The sequence below is a fragment of the Anas platyrhynchos genome, chromosome 15 (genome assembly GCF_047663525.1).
Source record: "Anas platyrhynchos isolate ZD024472 breed Pekin duck chromosome 15, IASCAAS_PekinDuck_T2T, whole genome shotgun sequence".
Lineage (NCBI taxonomy): Eukaryota > Metazoa > Chordata > Aves > Anseriformes > Anatidae > Anas > Anas platyrhynchos.
In genome coordinates this window covers 2,735,296-2,757,158 of record NC_092601.1, presented here as the reverse complement: position 1 = coordinate 2,757,158, position 21,863 = coordinate 2,735,296, and the positions used below count along the sequence as shown (strand labels likewise).

Here is a 21,863-nt window from a genome sequence, read left to right as displayed (position 1 = left end):
TTATTCTAAAATGTGGTACCCCACCCATGGGTTGTATACGTAAGAAGGTTTTAAATTGACAGGAGAGTTAACATTCTTCCAAACCTCAGTCTAGAGGATATATAATTACGCTAAGTCATTGTTAGAAGCTATTTTAAAAGGCAATGTTGCCTACCCTCTGAGTTTTTTTGATATATATATTTTTTAGGCACGTCAGCTTTGATACAGTCTCTTTAAGAGTACATTATTATCATGATAGAATAAGCAGCACTAGCGCACTTCAAAGCACTAAAAATAAGACAATGAACTAAGCTCTTCTAAGTTTTTCTTCTCTTCACCTTGCTTTGTATAGGGCTTCCGTTGTTCTGTGTCTCATTACTGAAATTTGTAAAATTGAGCTGCTAGCATTTAAACCTACACAGTAGTTGCAGAGATTTAAATAAAAAAAATTATTTCTTTAAACTGTTGAATTTCAGGTACTAGATAGCTATTGTGTTTTTTTTTTTGGTTGGTTGTTTTTGGTGTTTCATCTCTTTTTTCTTTTTTTTTCTAGTTCCCTTTTTTGTTGTTGTTCTTTAGTGGTGTTTTTTTGTTTGTTTTTATACATTTTTCTTTATGTTTTAGAGATAATAGGAATTAACTGTTTTAACTGAGAACAGAACCTAACCTGTAGTACATACTGCATATGCTTTATTTGTATGTTTTCACGACCAGAGTTTTTCTGCCTGTCAGTTGAAATGTTTTAGTATTGAACTTACTGCCATTCCTTCCCCTTCTCAAAGGCTCTCCCAAATTATTTTAATAAATATTTTAATGAATAAATAATTAATATAAATTTTCTTCTTGAAGAGAAAAAATGATTGTGTTGATTAGATTTTATTTTTACTAAAAACATGTTACCGATTTACCAAAGGGTTCTGTTAACAGAACAGGAAGTCCCTTATCTTCTAAATTTGTGTGACTCCAAATTTAATTATATGCTTCAGGCAGATAGGAAATATGCCTTGCTCAAATAAATTACTTGGGCTGGTACAAGAAATTTCAGGAGCTATGGTATACAAGTCAGATGAGGTGATCTGAGCGTCAACTCTTTGAATAAATCACAAGTGACTTAAGAAGCTGAAGAAGAAGGTGGGCAGAGGCCAAATCTAAATGATGATTTATTGAGATAAAACATCGAAGAACAGAAGAAAGGAAAGGATCGGAACGGAAAGGAACAAGAAACAAGCAGCTTACCAATAAGTAGTCACACTTCTTGTGTTGCTGGTGACCCTTCTTGAAGGAATCATACTGCCTGGTGTTTTCACATGGTTTCCTAAGTCCAGTATTTCAAGTAAAATTAGGGCTCCTGCAGCTCCTCCTCTTCCTTTCAGCCTACAGTCATAATGATCATAAAGGCACCCACCTAATACCAGTTCTCCCAGTTGTGGGGTAATCAGCTAGGTACGCAGATTACAGAAAAATTAAGGGGGTTGGGGGGATACAATATATGTGCTACAATTAAAAATATTTCTTTCTTTATATAAAAGCAGTTGTTTAATGTTTGTTTTATTTCTGGCCAAAGGAAGATGCATTCCCTTCCCTAGGATCAGGGATGATATCATTACAGATAATTAACCACTTTGCGTTACATTTTAAGTCTACTTCATTGCATGCATAAAGCAAAATGTTTCCACATATCCATAGGCAAATTATTCACTGCTTCAACATAAATTCAAAAATAAAAAACACTACCTTACTGAAAGTGAGAAAATGACCTTTTAGTATCTCAACACACAGTTACTTAAGAACATCTATATGTTTAAAACAGTGATGTACAGTATTGACTTTTTTTTATTTAATAAATACAGGTATTTTCTTTGGTGGCTATCAGAAAAATCAGTGCTTTTTATATTGGTGGCTATCAGAAAAAAAATCAAAACAAAAACTCTGCAAGGTATTCTACAGAATGAACACGAATTAGAATTGCTATATAATTAAGTTGGGGTACGTCTCCCCTTGACCCTCCAATCTAAATAAGACTTGGAATCAAGCAAAGATTATCTGTTCCTGGCAAATCCTTCCTAAGGATTACATGGAGCATAAACTAATAAGGGTTTAGCTTTTCTTCTTTCTGAGAGAGGAAATAAACAGAATAACAGTAAAACATTAATGTGGCGTTAAAGAATTCCAAACAGAACTAGAAAATTAAAAAGGTTAGGATTCTCACAGCAATATCAAATCAGCATTGAGGTTAAGAAATGCAGCCTTGCAGATCACACAAAATTCAGAGTACTCCCTGTATGCAGTACTGTTCTGCTCTGTAAAGTTAAAGCATAAAATATAAGAATTTTTATATTTTAAATGATAATCTGCAAACAAAAAATGATGCCAACAATATTCAGCACCATAATACCCTATTTTGGGGTATCATAGTCACAAAATAAATCTAGACAAAATTTCTACTTGTTCAACAGAGTTTGACAGAAAATATCTGCATTAAAATAATTGAAACAACAATTAATACAATTAGAATGTGCTAAGTTTTATGGCTGTTTATTCCTCTAGGCTTTGAAGGACTAATCAGTGAAAGCTACAGCATACATCCTAAACGAGGAAGTCTTAGAGGAATGAACTACTATGTTACCAAACTCCTTTTGACTGCTCAATATCACCTATGACTTGATGCTATATATGCTTTAGGATCAGTGCTTTAGAGAAGTAAATCCATTTAGCAAGATTCACACCTTTAATCCCTTGCTTTCTCGTGCTGTCTTGCACATCCTGACGCCAGTTAGCAAGGCCTGTTACACTCAATATAGCACAGCCCCTTATAGCAAATGCAAAGAGAATGACAGTTCAATCACTGCTAGTACACATGGGGTAGTTCCATGGCATTTGATGTATTCATTTAATGACAGCATCTCAATACGAAGTTAAAACTTTTTCCTTTCTACATAAGATTTTTCATACATGTCATTTTAAAGCATACAGTCTCTCTGTGTGCTTAGGATGATATGACCCTTAAGATTACAGGACCTGCAGACAAGAGTTTTTCACACTTGCTTCTATTAAGTTTAGTAAATACAGCTTTGCAATTAGGAATTTGTTGTATTGTAAACTAAGGAAGTAAGTGAAGTATTTGGTTCAGGTCATATTCCTTGTATTAAAATGAAAACAAAAACAATAACCAAGGCTTAAGATTGCCAAAACCATTGGTGTCCTATTTTTCAGTTTGGACAATGGAAATTAAATTATGCAACATATCTACGTCTCTTTGAAGATTCAGTGAACTCTGTAAGAGCTAGGTATCATCATCTTGCTTGAACACTGTCATATTTATAGGGTACTGGGACTCCACTGCAGCTGCAACCTTCAGACTCAACTGTTCTCTTAGCACTTCCTGACAGTGAGCCTATAAGAAGTCTCTCGCTCACAAATGTCTTGAACATGTCTTATCTTGCCCATAACTGGTCACTTTTAAGGGAATATGCAGCCTATAGAATCATAAAAACTCTTTCTTAGTTTTAGGAAAAAAAGTATTCTTAATCCAGTAATTGACACTACGAAGAAGCAGAAGTTTACATCTTTATAATTACAGGTTACATAAGTTGTTCTAAATTGTTCACATTATAAAGTACCCATGGCATTTGTTGCTATACAAATACAGTGGTAAACAGGCCTTCATAGAAAACTCACATAATATGTTTGTCAGCATGACCCAGGTTTGAGAATGTACTTAAACTTGTACTTTCTACTGAGATTAGAATCCTAGCTTCTCCCTGGGAAATCAAAATAGCAACTAGTGGCTAAACAATAGCAGCTAAACAGATGTTTTACTGAATGCTGACCTGCATGTTGGGCACTTCCATTCTATGCATAATCCTCAGCAAATGACTGCTCCAATTCTTGGCTAGTTCAGAAGAATCTGATTTACTTGAGGTGTAGAAAATCATGGTCATGGAGCTGGCGGTTCTCTGTTTCATTTACTCCTTGTCCACCCACCCACACTGAAAATGCAGTAAAGGTAGGAAATGATCCAAAGGGAAATAAAGAAATCCAAGCCTGTTTGACAGGTGACACTTGAATTTATCAACACTATTGAGCTGCGTTGCCTTTTTGAACCTATGTATCTTAACATCACAGTTTCCTAGTTTTCACTTTTTTCCTACTCATAAGAAGTTCTCTGGCTATTCCCAGCAACCCACATCCCTCCTCAGTACTTCCATTTTTCTTGTCTCCTAATCATACATTCAGTAACTTCCCAGTTCCCAAAGGAGTCTGGATGGCATTTAAACAAGTTAAAGATAGTTCTTTGGATGATTAGCCTGGAGCAGACAAGAGGTACTTTGTCCTCACCTTTCCTTTGATGGACACACAACTTAGTTTTTTTGTCCTCTCCCAAGTGTCCAATTGCCATAAAATTATTGACAGATGAGAAAGCAGACATCATGAACAGAAAGATCATAAAGAAAGTTGTAATAGTTGTAATACAAGCAGCCTAGTAGGGTGTTACACCACTGATGGGATGGAGAGTAATATAACAAAAGATGGAAGAAAAAATAGATGAGACAAAAATATGCACTTCATTTTTAAGCAATTTACAGCACTTAATGAGATGTAATGAAGAGGTAAAAGAAAAGGGTTGCACAAAATGATAATAAGTATATTTTTGTCTCAGACCTCTCAGTGGAATAGTCTACACAGTCTCTGTTAGTCTAAAGTCTACCTTCATCTTTAGTACTGCTTATGATTCTGTAGTTTTCCCACATCTCAGTAAAAATATAACAGAACTGGAGGAATATTTGGATAAGGACAAATGCACGGAAATGGAATTTCAGAATAGTGAATTAAAATGGCAGGAAAGTAGTTCTTTATGAAAAGAACATTGTTTCTGTTTATGACAAAGCAGTCTAGATAATAAAAGTAGACAAGCAAAGTCTCAGCTTTCCTTGAATTCAGTACATATTATTCTCCCTGTGCATTTGCATAGCTTAGTTGGTGATACATACAGAAATAATTATCAATTAATTTATTATTGCAGTAGAACAGACGTACTGCCTTCCCTGCCTGCAGGGCGTAGTTTCATGAAAACATTTAGGCAAAAAGAAAATTGTTATTAGAGTCTCTTTTCCTGCAAGGTGGAACTGTCAGTTTGAAGCTACCTGCTATCAGATCACAATCCATAGAAACACATAAGTGGTCAGGGACTTCTGCAAGTCTGCAGCATTACTTTCTGCTCAAGGCAGGCCCCATGAAAGCACATTGCTTCAGGCCATGTCTAGTCCAGTTACGAATATTTTAAAGGACTGAGTTACCACAGCCTCTCTGGGTAAGCTGTTCTGGTATGTGACCACCCTTTTATATACATACATACATATATATATACACACATATATAAAAGGAATATATATTTCCCTATGTTGAATTTCCCATGTTGGAACTTGTGCCCATTTGCTTTTGTGTACCTCTGGGAAGCACCAAGCTCTACACCCTCCTTCTCTACTCCCTCCTATTAGGTAGCTAATTAGACAACAATACCAACTCTCCTCAACATCATCATCTTTAATGCTGAGCAAATGTAGTTCTGTCAGATTCTCCTTGGCACATTGTGAACTGCAGCCCCCAAGCAGCTTACTGACCTTCACGAGTCTTGCTTTAGTATGTCAACATCCGTCTTCTACTAGGGGTCCAAAGCTACAGACAGCACTCCAGATGTCACAGAAACCAAAATTGAGGGGAAGAATCATTTCCCTCCAAAGCCACTGGCTATACTCAGCCCAGTATGCAGCTGGACACACTTGCTGCAAGGGCACACTGTTGACTCATGTTCAACTTGTCCACCATGACCCTGAGATCCTTTTCTGTGAAGCTGTTCTCTAGACAGTTTCCAACCTGTCCTGTTGCATGGGGTTATGCCAGCCCACATACAGGGCTCTGCATTTTCTGAGCTTCATAATGTCCCTGATAGCTCATTTTTCCAGCCTGACTAGATCCATCTGAGTAACAGCCCTGCCCTCCCGTGTACCAACCGCTCCCCCCAATTTGTTATCACCCGCAAACTTGCTGAGAGTTCACTCTAGCCCATCATCCCGCTCATTACAGCAGCCGTTTCAAGAATACACATTGATGTAACCTCTATAAAAATAAATCACAAGAAGGATGTTTTAATTGCTGTGCTACAGCCTTCTAATTTTGCTTTACAAGAAAAATGGAAGAGTTGCATTGCTATCTCTGTTCTTACCCAGGTATAAAAATCAAAAGTAGGTTCCATGGGAATCAGGCCCTGGGTCCCTTGGGTACACATGCTACAGTGTAGAACTTTGCTTACAGTGTATAAGAAATCTTCAGAAAGTCACAGATGACTGTTGAAACTTAAGAGCTAAGAAAGTCAGAAATTATTTACAGATTCCTTCCCTGCAATCTGCCAGTTCATGGTTTTGGTCAAAGACAGATGATATTTCTATATCATAAAACAGACAGATCCACATCACTATATATATAGCGCTCCAATAACATACTTGTAGTTTGTTATCTACCTGGGTGATTGCATGCACAGGATGGACTTTGTGCTAGTAGCCATTACAGTAGAGAAGGAGAGGGTAGAAACTGGAACAGAACAAAGAACATTTATGTAATAATAACCTTTCCAGCAACAGTCTGTTATGGGCAGCTGCGCACTAGCACAACATTTCTATGGGAGGGACATGACAACATTGTTGCCAAAGGGCATGTTGAGGATGCTACAAACATGGTTCCCAAAATTCTCTCGGAACATATTATTCTTCTCAGTCTTACTATTACAAAAACAGTGCAAGTCATACCATAGGCTGGTATAGTCTTAATCATAGAATCATAGAATCATAGAATATCCTGAGTTGGAAGGGACCCTTAAGGATCATCAAGTCCAACTCTTGACACTGCACAGGTCTACCCAAAAGTTCAGACCATGTGAATAAGTGCACAGTCCAATCTCTTCTTAAATTCAGACAGGCTCGGTGCAGTGACCACTTCCCTGGGGAGCCTGTTCCAGTGTGCAACCACCCTCTCTGTGAAGAACCCCCTCCTGATGTCAAGCCTAAATTTCCCCTGCCTCAGCTTAACCCCGTTCCCGTGGGTCCTGTCACTGGTGTTAATGGAGAATAGGTCTCCTGCCTCTCGATACCCCCTTACGAGGAAGTTGTAGACTGCGATGAGGTCTCCCCTCAGCCTCCTCTTCTCCAGGCTGAACAGGCCCAGTGCCCTCAGCCGTTCCTCGTACGTCTTCCCCTCCAGGCCTTTCACCATCTTTGTAGCCCTCCTCTGGACACTCTCCAACAGTTTCAAGTCCTTTTTATACTGTGGTGCCCAGAACTGCACACAGTACTCAAGGTGAGGCCGCACCAGCGCAGAGTAGAGCGGGACAATCACCTCCCTTGACCTACTAGCGATGCCGTGCTTGATGCACCCCAGGACACGGTTGGCCCTCCTGGCTGCCAGGGCACACTGCTGGCTCATATTCAACTTGCTGTCTACCACGACCCCCAGATCCCTCTCTTCTAGGCTGCTCTCCAGCGTCTCATCGCCCAGTCTGTACATGCAGCCAGGGTTTCCCCATCCCAGGTGCAGGACCCGGCACTTGCTCTTATTGAACTTCATGCGGTTGGTGATGGCCCAGCTCTCCAACCTATCCAGATCCCTCTGCAAGGCCTTTCCACCCTCATTCGAGTCCACAACTCCTCCAAGTTTGGTGTCATCAGCAAACTTGCTCAAAATACCTTCTATTCCTACATCCAGATCGTTTATAAAAATATTGAAAAGTACCGGCCCTAAAATGGAGCCTTGAGGGACCCCACTGGTGACCGCCCACCAGCCTGACGCAGCCCCATTTACTATAACCCTTTGGGCCCTGCCCGTTAGCCAATTGCTCACTTAAATCAAAGTTGAATTTTGTTCTGTATGCTAGAAATAGTTTTGAGATTGTACCGTGAAGTATGTTATTAAATATTATAAACTGGTTCAGGAGAATATTTTCAAATCATTTCAAACCTCTCTCTCTCCAGGTTATGTTTTATAACTCTTACCGTTTATGGAACAACATCCCCAGCAGCATGAGATGAAGAAAACATTGGTAAACAGGAAGTGTTGGTTCTGAAGAGGAGCTACAGAGGACGGAAAGACATGAAAGAGAAGGAAGCCAGCCAAACCTCTAAGATGTGGGAACAAAGCCACTGACTGTTTCCAAACAAATTCTGGAATAAGACTGTTCTTTTTATGAAGATGATGATAAATAAGACACAGAGGTGCAGTTCCCCAGCTCTACCACAACCCTCACATAAGAGTTTCACCAAATTACCCTGCTTCCATTCCCATCTATAACAATAGGAGAAATAACTTCTTCCACCATTCTTTATTAGTTGCTTGCTTAGCTCATTAATTCAGTGGGGTAGGAATATGTCATGTACATTGCAACATGCTTAACACAGTAGAATTCCGATTTTGTAGGACTTACCTTAGATACCTACACACCCTAGTACTCCTACAATCATCATCATTACTAGAGATCTTCATAATAGCTAAGTTCTGAGTACATAAACCAACCCTCGTCCAAGGTAGGAGGTCATTTTTTTTGCTTGTTTTTAATTTCTCAGTAAAAATAATTGCTCTTACTAAATAGAAAGTGTTAACGAAAGCAACTTTTTCTGTTACTTAAAAAAATACAGCTTTGCAGCTGTTTGGTCAATGGCAAACATACTATCATGTTTTTCTCAAAATCACCACCTTCACCTGCTCACAGGGGAACTTATTCCTGTTTTAGACCATTCCAACATTTTGCATCAACATTTTAGAATAAATTAGTCCAAAAAGTTACCATCTTGCTGTGTATACAGACTAATATCCTCATTCTACACATAAGGAAACTGAATCATAGACCCAGAAAACAGGCCTTTACAAACAACTTAACAAGACTGCCCATAATATTTTTGTTCTGAGAGAATGTTCTTCAGTGCAACTATCTGCCTCAATTATATTAATCTATTCCTCAGATTTAAAAACAACTTAATTAAAGCTACCATTGAGCACATGCAACCTTAGTTGAGAAAGGATATTTGAAAAGAAAATGCTTCTCCCTACCCTTGCACGGCTCCAATTCACAATGTACAAATTCACCAGTAAGAAAGAAAATGCCATTTCTTGCATATACCTTCTACCACTTACCAAGTGCTTCAGAAAGAAGAAAGGGACACTAGAAAGAGTGAATATGACATTTCCACTGTCCTATAAACTATTATTTTAAAATGTAAAGGGAATTTTGAGTCCCATTAACTAAGTAAACAATCGTCATAATCTGTAATAACTTCCAATCTGTTACTAGTATATTTTCTTAGCTGTATACAATGGCAATTATTTGGACAACCTAACTCCCCTTGAAGTATTTATTTTTCAGATTTTTTGTCCTGATTTCACTAGATATTTTCCTTTTACTGCAGTTCTTGTGAAACAGAAATCCTGACTTGCATTCCTTACTTCATATAGTTTGTCACCTCACATCTTTTTCTCTTTTCTAATGGAAGCAGCTGTAGCCTGAGCATTTCAATCTCATGTGATTTTTCAAGGGTTGTAAGATTACTTTCTGTCCTTCAGTGAAAATGCATTTTAAAATCACAGATGAAATTTTAGGAAGCATATTTAAATATAGAGCATGGGAAAAAGTACTCACACGCAAGCACTATCACCACCTCACGACCTAAGAAATACATCAAATCAGCTGTAACCTCTTATGTGGTCTCTACAGAAAGAGAAATATATTTCTTAAAAGTAACTGATTATATGATCGCCTGGATAAATGCTGCAGAAGCTACTGGAACTTTGACAGCCCATTTCTGTGTCAATCCTGCTCATTTTAGTAGAACATTTCCCAGGGCCGCAGGACACCAAGAGGATGGTTCTGTTCCAGTTCAAACTATTTACATATAAACTATTCAGTAGGTACATATAGATAAATAATACACTGCTGTAATACTTTCTATTACTCTACGTATAACTTCTGCAAATATCACCTCACTTAAAAGTTAATAGCATGAAGTTTTGTGACAGTTGGATAACACGTATATGAGAAGAATTAGCCAGTTTAGATGAAAAATCCACATCAGCTGTACTAAGCCAACATCAGGCGCACCAGCACATTGCATCAGGCAGTCTCCTGAAGAGCAAACAATATTTAATTCATGTTGCTCCCCTGGATATTGTTTTTAATGTCATATCCAGTGGTATGTTGGATGGGATACTGTTCAACTGGAAGTTTCACTATACTGCAGTTCAACACTATTAAAACACTCTAATAGGTGTGACTTATTGACCGGAAGAGTCAGTAAACAAATAATGTATAAGTGACAATATAAAAATAGTGTAACAGTAATTAGCAGCGTGACTCCATGAGTAATAAGAAAATTGCTTTGACCCAGTTGATGGCAGTAGCAACAAAATCTTCAAATAAAAATAAATAAATAGAATCTATTCCAACAGATGGATTATCTGCTATGGCTCATATATTAGCAAAACTTTTTCAGGATCATTGACAACAGTTATGATTGCCAGAGATCCCATTTTTCCAGCATGCAAATCCAGCTTCCCAGGAGGTACAGCAGTAGCTCTGCTGTGCTCAGAATGGCCACGAGGTAGGGATAGAAGAAACTGCTGGCAGTGCACAGTAGCACTCTGTATCAGAAGCTGCTTGGCATCACAGAGTGAGCCTCTACCAGGATACAGAACTATCGAAGCCTATGCCTCAGCATAATGCCTCTCGAGCTGGAAACCATGCTTTCTGGTTTGTGAAAACTTCACGCCATGAGTGTGTCTGTTTATTTGGGCACAATGTACAGCCTTGCCTGGCTAATGAACTGCTTCTGGTGTTCTGCAGGCAGTTACACAAAGTTGTGTCAGGTGTGCAAAGGTATGTCAATATCCTACCTTCAGCTGATGTGTTTCCACATTTATCCCGCACTACCCTAACTTCTGTGCCAACACAGTTCATAGAGTGGATTAATGAGAACATAAAAACCAAACCTGATCTGTCTGTGCGTGCTTTTTGTCTTTTGCAATCAGACCACATATGATTTTCCACTTCCCTTGTGATTAAAGAAGAGTGATATGAAGCAGAAAACAGGGTATTTTGATGCAAAAGTAGAATCATACTTCAATACACATCCAAAAACATTTTATTTCTTTGGTGAAACTAGCCTTTACTACAAAACTACAAGCTGCTTTCCAATAGTAAAATGGTGTGAACAAGTTCTTGGTAAATCCTGTTGAAAACAAGCAAAAAAAATCAACCAACCGACAGAACCCCAACTGTCTCTTTTTCTCCTCTCTACTTCTTTATCCAGTCAGTCTCAGTGGGATCCAATGGGTGTGGCATACTGAAATGTAATAATACTACACGCAAAAGAGAGAGAGGAAAAAAATCAATACACAGGATTTCAGGGGTCCCAGCTGCATGAAGAAATGAACTGGTTTTAGTACAACAATAAAAACTCTAATGAAATACCTGGAATGTAGCAGCAAAGAAAAGTGATGTAAAAGCAAGCGGTGTTGTCTGCGTGCTGAGAAGCAATGACACCACGATCGGAATGTGACACCCAGCTGTAGATTTTGCAAAATAATCCAAGAGTTGGAAGGGAAAGCATATACAAGAAGTAAATGATCTGGAAGTGGAAAAAAAAAAAAAAAAAGAGAGAGAGAGAGAGCTCTCAGTATAAGCCTACTTTGCCAGAGGGAAGGTTAAAAAGTCCCTTCGATCGAGCTGCGGAGCACACAGGCAGCTCCACGGGTGGCTGCAGCAGCAGGGGCAGCTTTGCCTCCCCGGCCTCCCGGTTCAGCGCACGAACCCGGCGCTGGGCACCACCCCGCAGCAGAGCCGAGCTGCTCGGCCCCTCGCCTCGAGGCTGAGCCGCACTGAGAGCGGAGCGGGGTTGTCCCCGCTCAGCTGGGGCCCCCAGCGCGGCTCCTCCCTTCTCGGGAGCGCAGTGTCCGGCCCGGGGGCAGCCTCTTAGGGCCGGCGAGGGCGGCCCCGGCTCAGTCCCGCACGACGGCCGCAGAGCGAGGCCGCGCTGCTCGCCCCCGCTGCCCATGGCGCCCCGCCCGGCCCCGCTGCTGCTGTTGCTGCTGCTGCTGGCTGGTGAGTGCCCTGGGGCTGCGGACGGGGCTCGGGGGCAGGGCTACAGGGGCTGCGACCCCGGCCTGAGACCTGCCCCCGACAAGGGGAGCTGCTGGGCCGGGGGGAGGCTGGAAGGGGGCTTTGCATCTTGGGGGGAGCTTTGCTGCCTTTCCTCCCCCCCTCCCCCCCCCCCCAACAGAAGTTCATCAGTAATAGGCAAAATGTGTAAAAGTTTGGTACGTAAAACCCAACTGCAGGTGTAATAACCTTTCCACAGAGGCAGGATGTTTTACCATACCCAGCTCAGGGCATAAGACACCCGAGGCACAAAGCAGTCCTGAAGTAAGGAATTGCTGGTGCTAGGATTGTCTGCACAGCTACAGCGGGATTATTCATAGAGACCGACTCATTCCTCGGGAGTAAGTTACAACACGGGAATGTAGTTAAAGGACCCCTGCCTCGTACCTGACTATAACAGACTGCTCACTTAGCAGGTATTTAATTTTTTTTTGTCCCCTACTTATTAAATTAATATCCTGTTTCTTAAACAGTATTAGAGACCGGTTGTAATAATTTATTCCATTTCCTCATAGATTTTTTGAGGCATTCATCAGCATAGTGCCTGAATGTACTTACTCCACACTTTTTTGAAACTATACCATCATCATCCCTCTTTTACAGATAGGTAGCTAAGTTAACACATAAATAAAAGCATCTACTAATTTTAGGTTTCCATGGTGAAATGACAGAACCCAATCTTATTTTCTGCTACTTTAAATGACAGGAAACATCAACTGCTCAAAGCCTAGCTCTCAGCAGTACACTCGTAATTTGTTTCTCTAGCCCTGGGATATTCAGCAGGCTGGGACCATTGAGAGGCATTGTTTTAAAGGGTTAAAACTAACCTCATGCTGAACCTCTCTAACAGCTGTAAGGATAAAATCCAGTTTTCCAGAATAGCATTCAGCTGCTTTAACTAAGAGATTCGCTTTTGTCTTCTTGCACTTTTCCACACATTCTTAAACCACTTGCAAATTCAGCAAACTAAATCTCACAAATAGAAAGACCTTAAGGGCAAGAGCCTTGACCTGTTCTTACAGCATATCCTCTGTACAGAATGAATCAGGGGTCTGGGGAAAAAAAAAAAAAAGTCATCTGATTAAAGACCACAAGGTAACGTGCTTGCATAATGGGGCCAACTTTATGTTCCACAAGGCTCACTGCCCCAATTCTGCTTCCTCACTTCAGAGTGCCCCTATTATTCCTTCTGCATTTTGATCATCCTCCAAGACTTCATCCTTTGCACAGCCCAAACCTCAGCAAGAACATTAAGGAAAACAATGAAAGACTGTTTCACTGCTTGTGCCAGCCTAGAGCAATCATTACAGAGAGAGCCTGGCTTCAGCCCGACAGCTGAGTCAAGCATCGCAGTCACCCATTCTGTAGGCAGTGAGGAGGAAGGGAAATGCAATTTACCTGTTTCTCAATGCTTGGTCCACAGTACCAGGCAAATTTATCTGTTCATAGTTTATACGCAACCACAGTTCATAGAGATGGCGTATCAGTAGTCTGTGCAACAAGATGAGGTGAGAAAGACCATTTCTGAGGCAGAAAACATCTCACAAAAACATATTAATTATTACATTGTCCCTTCCAACCCAAAGTATTGTATAATTCTATAACCATGTATAGCACAATCAAAATGCTTAAGAGTTCATACAGGTGACAAACCATGAAGGTACAATGAATTTTAAACTCTCCAAATGTGGCAGGACTCCAATTTGGGCAACAAAATTACTGATTTGAAATCAGGCAGGACACCAACATAATGTGATTACTTAGTGTTACTTTCTCTCAGGCTGCCTTCACTGTTAACTTAATTTCACTCTTCAAAAAGTCACCTGGTAGCTTTTAATCTCTGTGGTTTATTCATTAGAATCACGTAGAACTGAATAGATTGTGTTTGTGTCCCCATCTGCTATTTTTAATGTGTAAAGTAATCTTAAAATTGGTATAGCATTGTTTTTCCTTCAACCTTTACTTCCAAATCAGGTATATCACATCCATTTAAACTTGAGTTTGCTGATCTCTTGTTAGTTTTGTTTCCCCCCTAACCTCCAAATACCTGTCTGTAAAGGTTTCTTTTGAGAGCAGGAACACCTGAAATTTTAACATTTTCTTTGGCTTTATTCCATGGAAGTTCTGATAAAATATTTTGTAAACATTTATTGTGCTGCTAATACACTAACGCTATCATTACCGTGCTAATACTCCTCCTGTTTCTGTCATTATGTGAGTTCTAGGAGCATCCTTCATTGCTTTTATTATACTTGGGTTATAAAGCTGTTGGAACAAACCTTTCCTTCAGCCTCGTTTTGAGCATCTGGTACAATACAGCCTTGCTTTATACCTGGATGTCCAGATGCTGTAACATCGAAAAATTCCAAGGATAAAGATTTCATTTCCTTTTAATTTATGTGGCATACTTCAAAAAAATTATACTTGAGCTCGCCATGGAGTAGACAACTTCCATTTTACCTGGATTTAAATATGGGATTGTGATTTCTCCGAAGTTAACAGACAACTGTGATGTAACCAGAAATGTGATTTGGAAGTTCTTACCTTTCTCTTTCTGTCTTGTTGCCCTCCTACACCTTCCTTCCCCAGCAGCCAAGAACCAAGATACACTCTGTACATTCTTCACTTGCTTCTGGGGTTTCGTCAGTTACTAACATCATGTACAGCAAACCTGGCTTTGCCGTTAGCCACTAACGTCATTCCTTCAGTTGTTACTGGCTAGCTACAGGACTAGCAAAACTAACCACTTAAGATTATGAGCTGTTTTAGTTTGTAATGCTGCAGTCTTACTGCAACATTTTTTTCCAGTAATTTATTGAGCCTGTACTGATAGCAAAGGTAATGTTTTCAATGCTGGTGTAAAAATAACTTAAGACTTAAAAATTTCTGAAAATAGGTTGGAGCCTTCAGTGCAAGGAAATGCTGCCTATTTACCATCCAGGGTCTTTGATGTGTTAGCTAAAACTGAAGGATGACCTGAAGCCCTAAAAAGAGTCACATGGTGTCCCAACGTTAATCTGCCCAGGACCTGACAGCTTTAGTATTGAACTGATGGCTACAATAAAGTCCTTCAATAGTCTTGTTCTGTAGAAATGATGGTGAGAATCCCTTAAACAACCAACATTTTTTCTAATTTCCCTATAAATGATTCCAAGCACCCACATGCTTCTCTGCTCCCTGAAGGGGAATTATCATTAAAATATACATTAATCATACAGTCTTCACAACCTTCACATACATCAACAAAAAGAATTCCCTCCCAAATTTATACACACACCATTCATCCCTTCAACTTATTATAACAACAGAAATTCCTCTCTCCCCCAGTAAAATCAGTTACTTGGCATCTCAACCTAGAAATTAGGATACTTTAGTGGGAAAAAAAAAAAAAGTACCCCATGAAAAAGGATATACTTGTACAAGTGTGAATTTTATATTATATAAAGTAATAACATAGGCAAAATTGCATTTTAGGATAAGGAGAAAGTCAACACTTAGTACATCTAGTCCTAGCAGACTTGTGGATCTAGACCACAGAACATGCTAGCTCTAGCCAGTTTTAAGAACAGAAATGACTGAAGTCTGTCATTATATGCTGCCTTTATGGGAGGAAAACACAACACCTTTTCTGAATGCTGTTCAGTATTCTGCTCACTACCAAGTAGGGGAAAAGGGATTGGGTCAAGGACAGTCAATCACTGTCCCCCAGAGTTTCAAAAAGAGAATGGAGCATTATTTCAAAGTACTGATATATATTATCAAAGTTAAAATAAATACTAATAACATAAATGACTGTGTCTGCACATTAGATTCAACGCAAAGTTTTTCTTCCATAGTTTATAGAGGCACTCTTGGGGAAGCCCGTTTAAGGAACAAAAGAGGAATTCTGGAATTAGCCGGAGCCATTAGATGTACTACAGGACGATCTCCTTTTGCCTACCTACGATATGGATGCTACTGTGGACTGGGAGGAAGAGGATGGCCCAAGGACAGAGTAGATTGGTAAGAGTAACTATTTATCTGAGTAGCAAAGTGCTGAATGCTTGCAAATGACAGAGAAAAAGGACTCAAATATGAATTAGGCCTATTTAACATCAACAAGGGAACTGACTCTAAATTCTTCAGAATGCTAAGAAACTCTGAAGTTATTTAAATAGTATCACTGTAGACCTACATGAGTCTTTATCTCAAAGTCTTACTGCATTAATATTTGTTTCATGGTACAACTGAGTTTTCTTGCTGTTGCTGCTTGGCTGAAAACTGAAGTCTTCTTAGAGACGTTTTAAAAACTCAAACATTCAAACTATCTATTAAAAAAGCCCCAATTGCAAGTCTTTTGATTCCAATTCTGTTTTGAACACTAATAAAATGGGATGAATAGTACATAGAAAGTTGTGCAAAATTCAACCTGTGAAAAATAACTTTTGAATAAGAGGAGCTATGAATCATTACTACAATAATTATAAAACCAGTCCTTTTAAATCTAGTATGAGACCTTATTACACTGACTACCATCAATTTAACTAATAATTGAATGTTAGCTGTCAGGGAGATGATTTCATGGTTATTGTAGTTAAATAAAAGTTAAATAAAAGTTTTACGTTTTCAAGGTTATCATTATAACAATAAATTTCCCCACCATATGTTACCTTTTGGTTATCACTTTCCAACCAGATTATATTGTAAAACAAATTAAAACAAATACCTGACACTTACATTTGGGGTAGAACATACAGAAAGACATACAGAGAGCTTGCATCCGAGTTTTTTGCACGGAGTAGTTGTGTTCAGATCTTAAACTTTTAGGATCTTTTCATATGTATTTCAAGCTTTTGCACATAAGTTCTATTGTTTTAAAAGAGAGTATTTGTGGTTGCTGCTTTATGGCTGGGAACACATGAAAAGAAGGATCTGTTATTAGTTATAGTTAATTGCATAACCAAAGATAGTGGTGAAGCATCTATAGTTTGCTAATCTTTCCTTGTGAGTCTATTTCTCACTTTACAGAAGTCCCATAATAGCAAGAAGCTTATTCTGCACAAGCCATGGCTATGTAATATTAAGAACAAGCCAGAAGTGGCTAATTACTCTGCTTCTGCATTTGACCAAATTAGTATTTGGCACTAATTAACATGTAGCATCAAACACTCTTACCAAATTGTATTTCTTATAGTCATGAGCTACACTGTGAACTGTTTACATTCAGAATTAGGTCTGAAAACAATTTAAGTGAAATTACAGAAATACTTAATCGGAAGCAAGAATGTCTGTAATGGAATTATTTGTATAATACTTACTGCAATTTAAATTTATGCTTATCGCAAAAACTTTCAAAATGAGACAATTTTTATTGCTTTTATAAGACATCTAAAATACAGAAGCATTTGTTTTTTATATTAAATTCTTAAATTAGGTCTAAAGTTATTCTAAAAATATAAGAGAGGCATTCTTAATAAGACTGCTATTTCTGTAGAGACATGAAGATAGACTGAACTGTGGCAAACAAAAAAAAAAAGAAAAGAAAAGAAAAGGACATACTTCCTGGTTTATTTACCTTAGTCCTGCTATGAAGACTCTGAGTCCATTTTTTTCTTTTGTTTCTTGGAAGACACTTACTCATACATGTAAAATGGATGTATTGAGCTACTTAAAAATTGAATAGCAAAATGCCTGTAAAGTACTATAGGATGTTTAAGTGAAGATTGCTGTACAATTACCACGTAATTATTTAACAAGCATACAAAAAAAGTCATTTCAAGTGAGAAAAAGTCAATGCCATGAGGTCTCTTGCAAACAGATTCCTCAGGCAACCTAAACACCATTGCTAAACATCACGTACATACTATAATATGATAGTTGTAGGCTACCAGGAGGTAACAATGACTGAATGCAAAAAGCTTGCAGATGCATCCTGTTCTTCCACTAAGGAAAAAGAACAGTCTGCAGCAAAGACTTGCAAACTATCTATCTGAATTCAGGTCCTTCCCTACTTGCTATTCTGGGCTTGCAGTGTTTCTACACCATATGAATAATTATTTTTTTTAAGCATTAAAATATGCCATTAACACTTACCTATACTGTTTAGTTCCACAGTGTGATAGAAAGTCTATGAATTCATTGTCTCAAATGTGGAAAGAATAACCTTTAAAGCATGATCTGGGGTAATTTTCTATTTTTTTGAATGATAGGGAGTAAACAGTTTTAGGTATATGACATTAAACTGCAGCCATGCCTATGCGTTACTGAACAGTTCACCTGCACCATCTAAGGACTTTGCCATGAAAAGACATTTTTGGTAGTATGCTTTGGCCTAACAAGTTTTCTCATCTAACTCTTCCCTCCGCCAAAATTGTTACAAAAGTCATCAATAATTGGCAGAAAAATAAGTCACTTATTATCTGACAAACTATACTGGTGTTTAATCATCTTCTTGAAAGGGGCTAAAAGGGAGGGGGTAGGCATTTTGTTTAAAACTGAGAATACTTGATAGATTCTTACAGATGAAAGGGAAAGTTCAACTAAATCAATGTGTATCAGACACTTTTTTCCCCTGAAAGAATACTTAATGTCTATATTATCTGTTAAACAGTTATCCTGTTTTGATTCAGTTAGGCAACTCTTTGCACATTCATACATTTACTGTTTTATTACTTTACAACCTACTAAATATGCTGATAAAAGCCATCTGGATTATGTGACTGTAAATTACTACAGTAAAATTAAGGCAAACCCATTTCTGTTTCTCTCAGGTGCTGCTTTAACCATGACTGCTGCTATGGTAAGGCAGAACGAGCAGGTTGTCACCCTAAGATAGAAAGTTACCACTGGGAATGTGAAGACAATGTTGCCATGTGTGGTGAGTGGATGGTTAATGTTTTTGGGTTTAGTTTTTCTTGTACTGATTGCCTCATGGACTTCATAAAGAGATGCTTCCTTAACTGCAAAATCCTTATTTTACCTTCCCTCCTTTTGCAACCTCTTTGCAGGGTATGCTATTTTTCTAGAAAGCATGACTATACCAACTGAATGCAATTTCTTTTTCTAAATCCCCACCTGCTGACATAACCAAGCAAAATTCTGATCTACAAGTTTCTATTATTTTTTCAGAAAATACTTCAAAAATAAACAAACCAACCTACCCATTCTCACTCAAGCTGTGTAACATGTACATATATTAAGGAACCCACGCTATGCCATGGTCTCCAACTGGAAAGCAGCTACAAACAGGGACAGAAAATTACAGCTGTTTAAAAAGGATCATTTTTATACTCAGCAGAAAATATTACATACCATTTCTAAGTTCACAATGTACACATTTTTGACATACTTACCACTGACTGACTGCACACCACACTGCTAGTGACTGCAATGCACAAGTGACTGCAATTAAAACTTAAAAGTTCAAACACTGAGGTAATAAGTTATTTGATGAGTATATTTGTTTATTGAAATAGCGTGTCCACAAGCCATAAAATGTAGTTTTGAAAATTCAACCTGATAAAGCTTGTTTGATTGCTCCAAAATATGAATGTAATACATGCCAAGCTACAGTATAAAAGGGAGGGACAAAGAGATGATAAAGAAATGAAACAAATATATGTAACAGGGAGAAGCAACATGTCTTTTCTATGATTTGTTTACAACACTCAGTGTTTTCACATATACTTAAAGAACTTTTTGAAGCTATAACACCTAAGAAGCCCCCAAGCTTTGCAAGCCCTTAAAACACTTAACACTTTTTAAAAAATATATTTTTTATGTCAAAGTTATTTTGCATGTATGCTACTACCCAGAATACAAATCAGGGTATCTTATTATTTGCATTGCAAAAGTGCAGGCCCTTTTATAAATTTGATTAAAAGTTAACTCTCAGACTGACATATTTTACAGGTAGCAGGGTAGGTCATTCAGAGAAAACAAAACAAAAGCCCTCGCTTCACAACTCAATTTAATATTTGCCTGACCTGAAAACAGATGAAGTTTTTTGATGTTATTTTCTTTCCTCCTTTTCATTCAACCCCTATTTTGCCCAAGCATCTAGCTCATATAGACTCTCTACTTAGTAATTTCCTCCTCCGCTCCGGAAGTGCTAAGCATCTTCTCTCTTAAACTATCTAACAGTCAAATTGCAGTCAGCCTATGTTTGGCTGTAAAGGTTCTGCTCCTATTCCAGACCAGAAGCTGACATTTTGAAATACTAGTCAAGGCAATAAGCATATCAGCAATAAATAAAGTTGGAACAAAATAATAAAATAACTTTCTCAAATGGTATGCTAGCAAAGTTTGGAGCAATAACCCTTCCCTTCCTCCCCCCCCCCAAAAAAAATAAAAAAATAGTTCTTCTCTAGTCTTCTCAGTTAACATTTTATTTATACTACTTATGCTATTGAGAAGCTTATAGGGTAGCTAGTTACAACATCAACGTATATACATTAAAAACAGTCACATTTCATAGCAGAATTTGAGTTTCTTCATCACAAAACTGAATGCTTGTTCTGCTCCTAGACAAATCTCAAGCAGAGATCGAGGTAAGCTTTCACGCTCTGACAAAACATAATCAATTTTTTTTCAGTTTACAGACTGCTGCAGGAAAAAAAAAATTGCGTTTCTGGGTTGGCACAATAAGACTAAAACATACTGCTGTGGAAGAAACCGTTCATGCCAACAAGAAACATTAATGCTAGAAGACAGCATTCATGGCAAAAAACCCTACTAAGTTTCTGTTAAGGACTACAATTACAAAACAACCATGGCTAGAGATGGATTTTATTGTACTTTAACATACTTTACCTAACTTCTTACAGAATACCTTAATTAAAAAAAAAAAGGGGGGGGAGCAGGGAGAATATAAGCTGAAGATGGAACACCTTTGCATTCTTTATTACACATAGATAATTTTTAATGCTACATCCTTTAATGGAGTAAAAGCACATGTGAAATGGAAATTTCTTCCCAAACTCAAATTTCACTAGAGCAAAAGGGCAGGAAAAGAGGGTTACATATCACTTTCCAGAGGAATTAGTTACCAGAATTCCTTTTCTAAAGAAGGTAGAGAACTTTTGCTAAAGCAAAGCATGCTTATGTATCCTCTGTTGCTGAGCTGTCCTTGCATGGAGCTCAGTCTAAATGCAACAGATTTCACAATACGCAAAAGAACTGTCTTACTAAAGTTCAGTACAGTTCCTGTTGCATTTGAACTACAAGAGTAAAATAAAGTATGATTGCTGTTTTGTAAAGGATTGCATTATTTATCTGCCAAACATAGAATAGGAAGTAATGATTGCAGTAGTTCCATTTGTTATTTCTAATTACTTCAAACTAATATCAAACTTATTTGTTTTCTTTCAGAATCAATAGAAGAAAAGTGTCAAAAAATGGCATGTGAATGTGATAGCCAAGCTGCCAAATGTTTTTCTAAAGCTCCTTATCATACAAAGTACCTTTTGTGGCCAGATGTTATGTGTGGTGAGATTCAGCCTGTGTGTAGATATTAGGTACAAAACATCAGCCTTTATGAAAACTCCATATGCGTTTAAAACTAAAAAGACTATTTTTATCACAGTATTGACAATAAATGATTTTTCGCTTTCTTGATTCTCCTTCCTGCCACTCTAGCTTCTCTATCCCAGAACGACTGAAGTAAACGTTTACATTCTCATTTATCTTTTACAATACATGGACTAAAAAAGCA

At 38.2% G+C, this 21,863-nt stretch overlaps 1 protein-coding gene and 1 long non-coding RNA gene across 2 annotated transcripts in view; one reads left to right on the top strand and one right to left on the bottom strand.

Annotated features, from left to right (window-relative positions):
• LOC139998753 (uncharacterized) overlaps positions 1-11,878 on the bottom strand; it is a 19,561-nt gene extending 7,683 nt beyond the window's left edge. The window contains exons 1-3 of the long non-coding RNA XR_011803634.1: positions 11,703-11,878; positions 11,486-11,580; positions 1,216-11,373 (exon numbers count right to left, since the gene is read on the bottom strand). This is a non-coding gene — a long non-coding RNA (uncharacterized lncRNA). The remainder of the gene's footprint in view (positions 1-1,215; positions 11,374-11,485; positions 11,581-11,702) is intronic.
• Positions 11,850-21,863, top strand: LOC101792736 (phospholipase A2). The gene is made up of 4 exons (XM_027469125.3): positions 11,850-12,115; positions 16,009-16,174; positions 18,922-19,028; positions 21,521-21,863. The coding sequence occupies exons 1-4, from the start codon at positions 12,067-12,069 to the stop codon at positions 21,664-21,666; spliced, it is 468 nt and encodes a 155-aa protein (XP_027324926.1). The 5' UTR covers positions 11,850-12,066; the 3' UTR covers positions 21,667-21,863.

Excerpts from the sequence above, each read along its gene's own strand:
- LOC101792736 (XM_027469125.3), top strand. The coding sequence starts at position 12,067 with ATGGCGCCCCGCCCGGCCCCGCTGCTGCTGTTGCTGCTGCTGCTGGCT. Across the intron at positions 16,175-18,921 it reads CCCAAGGACAGAGTAGATTG|GTGCTGCTTTAACCATGACT; the intron begins GTAAGAGTAACT and ends TGTTTCTCTCAG. Across the intron at positions 19,029-21,520 it reads AGACAATGTTGCCATGTGTG|AATCAATAGAAGAAAAGTGT; the intron begins GTGAGTGGATGG and ends GTTTTCTTTCAG.